This window comes from Bactrocera tryoni, chromosome 5, assembly GCF_016617805.1.
Source record: "Bactrocera tryoni isolate S06 chromosome 5, CSIRO_BtryS06_freeze2, whole genome shotgun sequence".
Taxonomy (NCBI): domain Eukaryota; kingdom Metazoa; phylum Arthropoda; class Insecta; order Diptera; family Tephritidae; genus Bactrocera; species Bactrocera tryoni.
The window spans coordinates 34,608,222-34,620,887 of record NC_052503.1 but is presented as its reverse complement, the minus strand read 5'-3'; the positions used below and the strand labels follow the sequence as shown (position 1 = coordinate 34,620,887).

The window sequence follows — 12,666 nt, the reverse complement described above, 5'->3', positions numbered from 1 at the left end:
TTATATTAATCACAATTACTGTATGCATTAAAGAAATTATGCTAAATCACAATATATTTTCTTTCGTTGAAGAAAAACATAAGATAGCCAACGATTTTTTATTATAACATTTTATTGGGTTTATATAAATATTGAGAGTACATAGTGTATATGGTACATAAATTAGTATGTCATCTTGTATACATAAATTGTGTTGGTTTTCTACTCCGAACGAAGTTTCGTTTTTTGCTTTCTTCAAATGTATAACATTTAGAATTCCCAATTTTAATTTTTTTTTTTAATATATTTTAAGCTAATTTTAAATATTATTTGTTGCGTTAATTATATACATATTAAGTGCTGATTAAACAAATATACGAGTTTAAATTCAAAATATTTATTTATTTTAAGCAGCAGCACACTAAAGTCTAATTTTTAAATATATCCTCGGGCAGCGCGGAAACCACACCCAAATTAACTGTCAACACAATATTAGTGTCTCCATCAACACCATTACTACCGTTATTATCGCCCTGCTGTATATTCATATTATCTGAAGTTGTTGTCGCCGGATTGCTTGCATTGTGTTCATCCGCCACGCGTTCGTGTTCGCTAAGCATATCAACGGCGGCATTGAGGGCGCAACATCATTTGTCCCATAAACCCAACTCCCGCATCTTGGTCTGAAAGTAACGTTCCAATGAATTAGCGCAACGATAATATTCAGTTTCCGGTGAATTGTAGAAACGGCAATTTGAGAAAATACGCGCCATATCGGCCATAAAGAGCCGACGTGTTACATAATATCCTTGCTTAAGGCGTTCACCCATAGTTTTTAGATCCATCGGATATTTAATGTGATCATAATAGTCGGGTACTTCAGCCGCTGGTACTGGACGTAGGAACGGCCAGGCGGCTTGATGCTGGCGCACCGACTGTAGTACGGCAGTAAAGGATGCTGCAAGTTTTTCTGGATCGGAAGATTCTTCTAGTGGACGTGAAGTGCGTTGTGCACGCATTTGTGGTTTCCAACCGATCTCACGTAATCCGGGTATCGATTCAACTGGTATGGAACGTAATCCCTCTTTGAAGCAAGTTAAACCAGGACGCACTTTTTGCACCTCATTGTGGCGTTGTGCTATTAATTCTTTCAGAATTTCGCTCTGCTTTCTTATAACTATTAGATAGAGGAAAACAAAATTTAAATAACTATGCAAGTTAAAGTTAAAGAGTTTTAAAATTACCAGAAATAAATTGTGTGTTGACAATGCTTGTGTGTAATTCGCAATGCATTAGCGTAGCACCATCATATTCCTTTATAAAACCAGCATAGACCGGTCGAGCTAATTTAATATCCTTGGAGAAACCTTGCTTTTTAAAGTAACCAATAGCATCACAGTCAGCATAGGTCAGCAAATGTCGTATGCCATGCTTGATGCTGTAGTCTTTTAAATGATTCATTAAATGTGTACCATAACCCTTGACTTGTTCGGACATGGTAACGGCGCAAAATACTATTTCGGTGAAACCCTGACTAGCGAAGGGACGAAAGCAAATGCCGCCAATGGGTTGATTTTCCTTTATAAGTGCCAACGTTTTGTGTTTTGTGTCAAATACTAATTGACTGATGTATTCACGTGGCATTTCGGGTAGTTGATAGGCAAATACTGCTTGTAGTCCAATAAGCCAAAATATTGTCTGTTTATCCACTTGTTTTGTTAGGGAATTTCCGACTACATGAAACTCAATGGCTCGTTGTTGTTCCTCTGCTTTAACATTTTCATCGCGGGAGACATTGACCGGAAATAAGATTTCTGATTTATTGATGGCCTTTGATTCTGAAATAGCTTTCATAGCACGCACAACAGTTTCATCAGAAAGATCCTCAAACTGACATTCGCTGAAATGCAGATTTTCAATAGATAGATTAGTTAGATCAAGAAAGGTAACTGAAACTGCATTTTTTGTATTGAAAACAAATCATGTGAAAGCATTTTATATTATACAATATGCGCATGCAATCGATTTAATTAAAATACATAAAATAACTAATAAAATATTACATGCAAAGTTCGCCTAAAAGCATGTTTTAAATTTGACTACATAAACCCGTTTGTGTGCCAATCTTCTGCATTTCACACAACGCCGCCATTTGAACTTATTACTCATTAAAAAAGTCTTAATATAGGAAACGGAATAAAAAAAAAATAGTACTTCGCACGATGACAAGGTATTCGTATCGGCGAAAAAAAACACAAACAAAAAAAAAAACAATTTCATTTGTTGCCGACTGTGTTGTGTCACTATAAACATTTTCTTTTCCAGTTGTGCACAAAGCAGCTTACTTTACGGACGTGCACGAGCGGGCGCAATCAACCCAATATATCGTTATTGACATTAAGTACATACAAGATGTATAAAGAAAACACATGTACTGCATTTACTTTTAACGTTGACTTGTCAGCTACATTTTATTAAAGTCAAAAATCCTTTATCTTTTTTTTTAGTGTATCCATATATGTACGTACTTAATTTGTATACATTGTTCGATTCATGTGTTAATGGAGAATTGTGAAATAGAAAATTACACATGCACTATTCGTGCTCACAGTCTTTCTTCAAAAAAAAGCATATGCATATAATAAAACAAACACTTAAACTTATTTTCTGCTATTTCCTCGATTTACCATCTGCAAGTCACAATTACTAATATTACTTTTATATTTATATATATATGTATATGTATGTATGTATGTATATACATATATATTAATTAGTCGGTTACGAACATGCCGCCAAAAACTTACCCACTGACACGATCAATGCTTTCCTTTTTGGCTCTTTTATGTGCGGGTTCTCCAGTGCCGGATCGCTTACTGCCAGTTGCCGCTCCAGTACTCGCTTCTTGCTGACGTTTACGTTGTTGTATTATAAAAGCTGTTGATGGACGAAATCCTTGATCCCAAATCGGCGAGTCGTCTTTCAATAGTTCAGCTTTTAGCGCATCTAAAAATTTGGGCATTTGGGTTATAATTGACCGTTTATCAGCTGGTAAGCGATCTCGTTCGGAAGAACATTTATTTCTTAGCTGCTCAGCCATATACTTGAATATGGTGCGCAGTAAGGTGCGCCCAAACACTAGCGATGTTTCAAAATGACGCAAAGAATTGCAAAAAGCGGGTACATGGCAAAACACTAGCCATCGCGTATAGTTAATTTTATATGTTGAAGCATCTTCATGAGTTAATCCAGAGCGACGCATTGATGGTGGTTCGAAGTTGTAATGATTTAAAAAATTTAGAAATGTTTTCGCCACTTCTGTCATTGTCTGTAATTCAGTTTGACTTAAATGGTTGTACTTATAGAACACGAATGATGAAACGGCTTTTGCAATGCATGGCGACTCGAATGGTGGATCGCCCAAGGGTCCATGAATAACAGCTTGTTGACGACTAAGGACACATTGACGCAAGAGACGAAATAAATATAGATACACTTTTTTGGTATCCTCATCTTCTACGCGTTGCATTGACATGAACAAATTTTCCATGTCTATTATAGCACCCAGAAGTTCGTTCATTTGAGAGCCAGATATGCCATCCAGATGTGCAATATGATTTTGTAGCGGGTGTCTACAGCTGCGACATTCCTCGGTGAATTCAGGGCAATATGTTGACGATTCTACATCTCGATGACGATTTTCTTGAGGAGTTTTCCATCCAGTACAACGGCAGCATTCGCTCTGGCAAGAAGAGTACATAGATAATTTTGCCAACTTCTGGGGAACAGGCAAGTTAAAAACTTTTTGTTTTCGCAATTGAATGCGTTGTAAGCTATTTTGGCGTGTTCCTTCGGGAGGACCACTATTACCACCGTTTGGGTTGTGACCTGGAGTAGCATTTACGTTTCCGGATCCGGATGTTTGTTGATTATTTGCAATATTAGAATTGCCCCCTCCTCCATTGGCATTACCTCCACCGTCAGTTGCATCTTCCTTTAGTGTTATCAGTGCTCCGCCAGACATAACAAATCGACTCGACTTATTTCAATTTGTTTATTGACGGTGGTTACCAATGCTTTGGAAGACTTTGACAAAGTGCAATATCTCGATCAGCAATTTCACAATGCAGAAAGAGTGTAAACAAAGACAAAAAGCCGCTTGTGTGAATGTATTGATACAGCTGCCGAATACAACTTCGGCAAATCTTACTTCCACCGCAATTTTTTATTAAAAGTCTCAACGCTACGCTATGTATCTACCCACACCTTTTCAAGTTTTTGTTTGGAAAATTGTATTAAAATTATTTTTTGATTTTCTACAATATTAATATTTAACACCAAAAATATTTATTTTAATATCGTTTCGCAAAGTAGTTCATTTATTTTGACACACACGAAGCTGAAAGACGAAGTGAAATGATGCAGCATTGCCAGTCGCAAAAGTTTTATTTACAATTATTATAACAGATTGTGAAATTATAGGAATTATATGTATATATAAGTTAAGAAAAAAACGCTTACGAAATCTTAATTGTTTATTAGATAATTAATAATTTACATATAAAAAATTATGACGCTGAAATATGTGATAGATTTGTGTCAAAACTATTTAGTTTCTATGTTATGAAATATGCAATAGGCTGAATGTGATTGCATATTCGATGGTTCATTGGGACATTCAAGATTCAAAGGGACAAAATAGCGCCAAATACATTCATTAGTGTACAACAATGAAAATATAAAAAAGAATAGATGCTGAGATGAGCGGTAGTGATTGTTTGGATGTACAATTTTCTGCGAAATGGAGTTTAAAAACATCTGATAGTGATAACAAGCCTCTGGAATGTGTTCCACTGCTTTTGATGGATGTCAAACATTGTAGCGCCTTTTCGCCAACAGTTTTTGAAGCATTTGATGGCAAAGTGCTTTTTCGTACAATAATGATACATGCACGTATAGTGGGTAAAGTGGTTCCGAGTAAAAATAATGGTCACTACAAGTTTGAAATTGATGACAACACCTCAGTTTTGCCTTTGTTTATTCCGAAAAAAGAAGCCGACATTCTCGAATTACAACGCTTGCGAAATGAAGTGTTTATAAGAAAGTCAATTAAGGAGAATACAGATATTTTAACTGCATTAGAGAAACTGCTGAACAAAACTAGAAAACAACTAGACCCATCACGAATTGCCGTAGGTAACAAAGTATTTGTCTTTGGAAGGCCAGATTTGTTTCGTGGCCAAATGGGCGTATTCTGCTTTAGTTGGGACATCGACACGGGTTGCGATAGAACAATGGAATTGGCTTTCAAAGACGAAATAATTGACTGGTACATGAAGATATATAAAACATCAAAAAGATAAAGTTTTTTGTTTTGTTTTTAATGATCGGTTTACTATTTTTATTATTTAATGGTTTGTATGTTTAAAATTTAAATAAAAAATATTAATCCTCGCTTATTTCAACTTGTTCTATTTTTTTCCTTGTTCTTTGTCATATATCGAATTTGTTACATCAAAATAAAACCCCACTAGAAAAAGAACAATAGAAATCCTAAAGTCGCACCAACAAAAAAATATTTTATGTAGTTTTCGCACGAATTGCAGCACGTTTGCCAGTAACAGCTTGGAAACCCGATTTAATGCTTGCTACGGAACATCTAGAACCGCAAGATTCACATTGCAGGAAGAATAATCTTGTATCTTTTTGCAGTATAGTTTCGGGTGAACGGCAGGTGTGGCAGGTCACGTACTCTTTGATATAACGACGCAGTACATTTTCTATCTGTTTAGGTTGGAAACGACCTTTTATAATAAGCTGTTGGTTTCCGTCCATTGAACCGCTGGTACCCAATTCAGCTAGTAAAAAGTCTAATAAATGTTTTGGCAAACGATGAAGTGTTTTTGCAATATCCATAAAGTTTGCAAATGAAGTCTTCTTTGTGCCGACACGCAATACTTGTGGAGGTCTCATGACAAATTTCGGTTTACGTCCAGCTGCCATATCTGGATTTTTATCAAGGATGATTTCGAATACACGTTTTAATAATTCATCATATGTGTAATCACGATCTGTACCGGCCCATGATGAACTGTTATCGTCAACTGTTTTGAAAAAAGAAACAGTATTGCATTACTATAGTTTACAATATACAATTAAAAATCTTACCATTTTCTTTATTCTCGCTTTTATCTTCTTCATCTTTATCGGCGAATAGTTCGTCTAAATCCTTCTTTTTACTCTTCTTTTTCTTTTTGTCCTTTGAGAAGTCCATATCTAGGTTGATATCGTCATCTTCTGGTTCTTCCTGCACTGCAGCATTGCTTTCTTCTTCTCCTTCTTCTCTAGCGGATGGTAAAGCACCTTCGAGCTCATCTAAATTAAAAGGCTTCTTCTTCTTTTTCTTTTTCTTGCCAAAACTTTCTAAATCCAAATTATCTTCTAAATCAGCAGCCCCGCTATCCAGTGGAGCGTCTTCTTTAGGCTCCTCCTTTTTGCTGCCATCATCAAGACCAAGTGCAGCGTCAAGGTCGAATGTCTTCTTCTTCTTCTTCTTTTTCAACAATGTTGGATCAAACCCCTGCATTGAAAATAAGCATTTTTTAACAATCACAAATTCGGGGATGCACATAACCTCAAAGCAACAAAAATGTGTGATACTGGTAGAAACTTACACGTTTCACAACAAAATCTCCATCATTTTCATTGCTCTGCAGAGGTCAGAGGTATACAACTTACGTCTTCTGCGTCCATAATTGTAATTTCAATTATATTAATTGTTTGTCTTTTCAACGTTGATGGAAGTTTCTTTTAAACTACTTTCTATAAAAATAAGAACTCGAATGTAGTATTGCATCAGACAATCCTAGCCCGTTTAGCTGACAAGGCAAACGATGTACTAATCGTTGACAGTTTACATCGATGTTAATATTTTATTTATCGAATTTATGAACACAAAATTATATCGATACTTTACTCATAAATAGCAGTATTCATAAACGCTTCGAAATTTAAAGCATCAATCACAGAGATAAAAAAGCAATATATCCAAAAATAATTAATTTTTCACTAAAATGTTAGATATATATTTTCATAACACTTATGTCAAAATTGAGTACAGAAAGTTGCAAAGATAATTTAGAATTTAATAATAAAGTGATAAAGATTTCACTAGGACAAAAAATATAATTGATATATGCATTAAAAAGCAATTTTCGATTACCTGTCAAATTTAATGTTTGAGTAATAAAAATACTTTTAAAGAAAAAATGAAATGGTTACAAATATCTGAGAAGAAACATCCTATAAGTTATATGCCTAAATTTGAATTTATTTATATACTGCACAATAAAAGTACGATTACCATTAAATAAAATTTGATTCAAAATTTTTAATAATGTATGTGATTTCTGACAACCTTTCATGATTTAGCTGTGCATCAGATTTTAGCTTTGACATATATGTATGTATGTACATAAGTTCGACGTATATTTTTGATAAGTTCGTTCACATAGAGGCGAACGAAGAAAATTTTGTGGGTGACTCACATATTTTTATACAATTTGCATTATTTGGAAATACGCCTATAATTTTAGTTTACCGAAACAGTTCAAATGAAAAAAACAATAGACGAAATATCAGCAAGCCATTCTTTCTGATATATCCCACACTTTCTCGGTATAAGGTAAAAAAATCGTTATATAATGTTGGTCTAAAACAAATTTTCTCAATTTTAGCCACGAAACGAATTTGAAATGAAAATAGTGGCGAAATGTTATGAACAAGAATACAAACATGTTACCCGAGCACGAACAACTTGGTGCCCTTTGCCTTTCCTCGTCTCATCTTCGGCATTAAAATATGAGTTTGGCCCACAAAAGTATCCGCGTGTGACCGCAGTCAACTTAAAGTGGAAAAGAGTTACATTCAAAACAAATTAAATCTGCCATTCTCACTAATCGTCTGCATGCGATAAAAAAAAACAATTTATGGTTTTTTGCACATCTCCATTGTGTCTCTGCAGCAAAAATGCAAGTTTGTCAATTGTTGTTGTTCTTGTCGTGGCTTAAAATATTTCCCAATTTTGAGGTGGCAGCTCTTAACCGGATGTAAATTGTGGGAACGGAAATGTTATTTAGTAAGCCTAAACCGAAATAATTATTCCTTGAATATTTTCGATTAGCAGATCTCTTTTCTTGAAGAAGAAAATTATTAGTTTATCATTGTGACAATTGAGAACGGTTGTTTTGGATTATTTTACCTGCACTAACACGGTTGGAGCACCTGTTTCATCATTTTCGCGGTACCAACTTGTTCAAAGGACCAGTAAAATCATGTGAATGTCAAATTCTTTAAATAGCTTAATATTGAATTTTTCAACTTCTGGGAACTACATATACATATGTTACATTATAGAATTACTATTTTCAAAAGTACTGCAATTAAACTCGAAGATGTTTGTATACGAATGTATTTCGTTGTTTTATTAACGCATTTTAATACTTAAAATAAATTCAATTTACAAATATTTTTGTAATGGAGCCCTAGCATATTATGTTTTGATTTCACACAATTTTCTATTAAAGGCGAGCACATTATCGTATAAAAACAAAATTAAATAAGCACATTACTTTTTGAACATATGTATGTGTGTATGTACATTTAATACATAGTTAAAACTCAGTTCATGCATACATATATATGTATATCTTTTACATATAATATATTTTTTTTAATTCAAGGCAGTTTTACATTACAAAGCAAATTTAAATGCATATCTGCAGTACAAAAAACAAAAAAAAAAAAACAACAAAAATAATAATAAAAAAATGTAACACAATAATAAATGATCTTTAGAAAATAAATGAAAGTGTTTTCTTCTAACTACTTATTTTAAGGAAGGCATGTACATGTAAGTAACTTTTAGACATTTTATCGTAGTGTAGCAAGAGCATTAAAGAGTCCGCTTTGAAGGCGGATTTCAGCTTGAAATAGATTTTTTCATTTGAGAGAGGAATATTTAAAATATTTAGATGTGGGCACTTATTGTCTTTCCAGGATGAATAAGCTCTGGTCCAACGCCTCCAGCCAGCTGTTGCACTAAAATTCCTACTTCGTATGCAAGGCTTTCGGTTTCCTAAAACAACGAAATAAGTTAACACTTTTATACTTTTATGTTTGTTAAACTTACATTTTTGGTAGCTGCTTCAGCATAGACACGCACAACATCTTCTGTACCTGATGGTCTTACGAATGCACGGCCTCTTTTATAGTTGGATACTACCTTGTCTATGGCTTCTTGTAGACCCACTGGTGTCACACAAACACGCTCTGCATCGGTTGTCGTGATGACATTACGATCTTGAACTTTAATTTTCAATTGAAGATTCGGCAAATCATCATACGTCGCCAACCAGTCTTTAACGTCCCAGCCCTTATGGTTCAAAATTGTTTCGACTAGCAACATGTCCGATATGGCATCGCCCACAGTTTCGTTGATGAGATCTATAACATTCAGTAGTGTTTTCGCGTCCACACTTGTTTCGGATGCCGCCTTTATCAGACTCTTAGCATTTTCGCTGAATATAACAGTACCGTGTCCGTTAGCCTCAAAATATACACCAATATCGTATTGCAGCGCTTTATGATGCAGATGCTTAACACCAGTGGGTACGCATGCTACTGGTACTTGCAACGTATTGGAGATATAATCCGTTGAACCACCATTAGCATATGCGGTTTGCACCAAACCCATACTCAGATCAAGGCCACAACGTTTTACCATACCCATAAGATAATCTGCTACTAACGTAGCAATTCTGTCGCCATCCAATAATCTAAACTGATTTTTATCATCGGTGAAGAAGTATACTACGCGATCGGCATCACCATCGACGCTCACACAACGAGTATATGGTTCCACAATTGGCATACCTATGGGCACTCCTTGCTTCACTTTCACATAATCGGCACCGCAGTTCTCATTTATTTTTCCATCGCCTTTATTGATTACATCCACTTGCAAAGAATCATGCATTCGTTTAATAAACTGCAGCATTTTTCGTGCACCCACACCATTTGCACCATCGAATACCAACTTATTGCGGTAGTTGCCATTTTCTAATTTGTCACCGCGTAATGTTTCAAATGCTGTGATCAATTTTCTATAGTATCCCTCCTCCGTTGGCTGGCCGTAGGCACCTCTAGTATTAGCAGCCACAACAAAGAAGTGCAACATTGGCGTCGTAACAATACCAAACTCACGCACATTTCCCTTTAGCGCAATTACACCGTCAGCCACAGCCTTTAGCAGCCGTGGACTATGGTAGCGGTTATCCATACCGACAAATACAATGGAAGATGAACCTACGTCGATTTTATTATCACTTATAATTTTGGCAACATGCGCTTCAAGTTCGCTGTCCTCAACATTAGCCAAATCAGTCGCAATGGATTCCCAACTGGCTTCCAGCATTTCACCTTTTGGGTCAATCAACTTGACACCATTATCCGGCTCTGGATTGTGGGAGGCAGTGACCATTACTCCAATCACAGCGCCGCCACGAATTCGAGAACGAAGTGTAGCCAAAACGCCCATGCGGTACATAACACTGTCCAGGAGTTCGGCCCTGAAATAAAAAAAATGCCATTAAAAGCATTCTATATTGTATGTAGAATTAAAATAAAATTTAATATTTCACTATATAGTGTAGAAAATTAGCAAACATACATACATATAAGTATGTATGTAAGAAATTATTCACAAGTTTATCAGCAGCACTGTTGCGGTTTTTTTGCAATGTTAACAACAAAAGATAATTTACTGATAACAGTGTGCCATTTTATTTCTTATAGCAAAACCTATCTGCATAATATTATACAAGTATGTGTGGCTTGTAATCTTGTAATTTACGTATAATAATGAGCATGCATCTCAATACATAAGGAAGCAGAGTCTTAATTAAGCTCAGGCAATTAAGAACAGATTCGAGACAAATAGTATGTAAGTATATGTATCTATATAAAGTACATAACAAATGCATATTACAAGACATCATACAACTCATAAATTTTATAGCATGCTTTCGGTAGGCGATTTCCCTTCCTTAGTAGGTAATGGAACATTTGTTTACCTTGAAGTTAAAAATTCATGAAAGCACAAAATAAAAGTTCCAAGAATATAGAAATAATTTGTATTACATATGGCAAAAAGTAATTATTCATTGCAAAATAAAGTGAATGGAGCTGCAATGGTTTGCAGGTGATTCAACCCATGCATTACATAGCAATAACGGCTATCTGTGATTCACCTGTGTACAACGCCCTAGTTTGTGGCTACTTGGCCCCAATAGTTTTTGCTTTAATAATTCAGAGCAAATGGCTAAAAAAAACAAACAATTTCAACGGACATACATATATTATTATATGTTCGTAAACTGTAAGAAAGCATAGGTTGAATTTTGAAGGGGTGATTGGCAAGTTTTTACATAGTGTTTGTAATAGATGTATATATGTATATATAAAATTCCGTGCCTACTAGCAATAATTAATGTGCATATATACATATGTACATACATATAAACTAAAATTCGTGCTTTGACCTTTAAGCAGGTCAGCTGTTACCATTTAGACTAATGCACTGAGTTTACCATTTTTTGGCGTGTCTTCTTTGATATAAAGTATATGCTTGTTTGTGTCTTTATACTAAATAATATGCGGTACAAAAAAATCTATAAATAAAAATGTTATGTGGGAATTAGAGGGAGGTGGCAGGCATGCATATGTATACATACAGATGCATATATAATAGTTCACGCGGTTGGGTTTAATATATGATCATACAGTTGAATATCGGGAAGTTCCATCACCGCTATTACAGAATATGTCCTACTAGCACTTATGCCTGTGTCAGTTCACATCAAAGTTTTTAAACAAATTGCAATAAATAATATACATATATAATTCAAATTTTACTTACTTGCCACGAAAACCTGCCGTGCCATATTGTATTGGTGCTGTCGACTTCTTTGGATACATTTCCCTTGCAAACGCGTACACGGTTCGTAGGTTTATGGACATTTTGTTGAATGTTAATTCACTTTGATTCGAAACACCAAATGCAGAAATTCAAGTTATTTGCCACGACACACAACAAAACGCGTTCGTAGCCAATAGCACTGCAGAGAGTAAGACTACAACAATGTATGTTGTCTCAAAACCGGGAAGTCTTGATTTGGAATTTGTCAACAATATTTTATAGGAGAAATGTAATATATAATCAATTTTATGTATTTGTATTAACGGCCTCCTACTGTTTAGAGGTGGCACACCATTATTTTGATAGTGTGAGAAAAGGTATTTATTTATTATTTGCGCTATTATTTTTTGTGATTTTCAATATATATTCACTTATTTTATGAGAGCTTACTCTAAAATATTATGAATGAAATGAACAACTCGAAAAGTTTCCGTGAAAACAACCGATTTCATTTATTAAAAGCTAGAAAATGACCAAATGTCAAAAAATCAGAACTGTGAGAATAGCGCAACACCCACAGAGCGTAAATTTATCATGTAAAGTCGATTACGATTACGATTACCAAATTTAAAGGTTCATCTATAGCGAAATTCAATGGTCTTATTTTATAGTATAAAAACAATTGTTTTAATTTCTCATAATCAAAGGAA

General features: G+C 34.8%; 4 protein-coding genes across 4 annotated transcripts; 1 reads left to right on the top strand and 3 right to left on the bottom strand.

The window, feature by feature from the left end:
- Nucleotides 1–348: 348 nt before the first annotated feature.
- LOC120776501 (histone acetyltransferase KAT2A) lies at nucleotides 349–4,379 on the bottom strand. Its single transcript, XM_040107195.1, has 3 exons — nucleotides 2,787–4,379; nucleotides 1,224–1,879; nucleotides 349–1,156 (listed from the first exon to the last, which is right to left on the bottom strand). Exons 1-3 carry the CDS (start codon nucleotides 4,001–4,003, stop codon nucleotides 627–629), a joined length of 2,403 nt encoding a protein of 800 aa, XP_039963129.1. The 5' UTR covers nucleotides 4,004–4,379; the 3' UTR covers nucleotides 349–626.
- Nucleotides 4,380–4,562: 183 nt separating this feature from the next.
- On the top strand, nucleotides 4,563–5,343 carry LOC120776504. Its single transcript, XM_040107198.1, has one exon. It carries the CDS (start codon nucleotides 4,740–4,742, stop codon nucleotides 5,340–5,342), a length of 603 nt encoding a protein of 200 aa, XP_039963132.1. The 5' UTR covers nucleotides 4,563–4,739; the 3' UTR covers nucleotide 5,343.
- A 79-nt stretch (nucleotides 5,344–5,422) lies between these two features.
- LOC120776503 (eukaryotic translation initiation factor 2 subunit 2) lies at nucleotides 5,423–6,871 on the bottom strand. The gene is made up of 3 exons (XM_040107197.1): nucleotides 6,718–6,871; nucleotides 6,148–6,559; nucleotides 5,423–6,083 (listed from the first exon to the last, which is right to left on the bottom strand). Exons 1-3 carry the CDS (start codon nucleotides 6,730–6,732, stop codon nucleotides 5,560–5,562), a joined length of 951 nt encoding a protein of 316 aa, XP_039963131.1. The 5' UTR covers nucleotides 6,733–6,871; the 3' UTR covers nucleotides 5,423–5,559.
- A 1,903-nt stretch (nucleotides 6,872–8,774) lies between these two features.
- On the bottom strand, nucleotides 8,775–12,480 carry LOC120779137 (phosphoacetylglucosamine mutase). The gene is made up of 3 exons (XM_040111342.1): nucleotides 11,957–12,480; nucleotides 9,170–10,607; nucleotides 8,775–9,115 (listed from the first exon to the last, which is right to left on the bottom strand). Exons 1-3 carry the CDS (start codon nucleotides 12,055–12,057, stop codon nucleotides 9,008–9,010), a joined length of 1,647 nt encoding a protein of 548 aa, XP_039967276.1. The 5' UTR covers nucleotides 12,058–12,480; the 3' UTR covers nucleotides 8,775–9,007.
- Nucleotides 12,481–12,666: the final 186 nt, after the last annotated feature.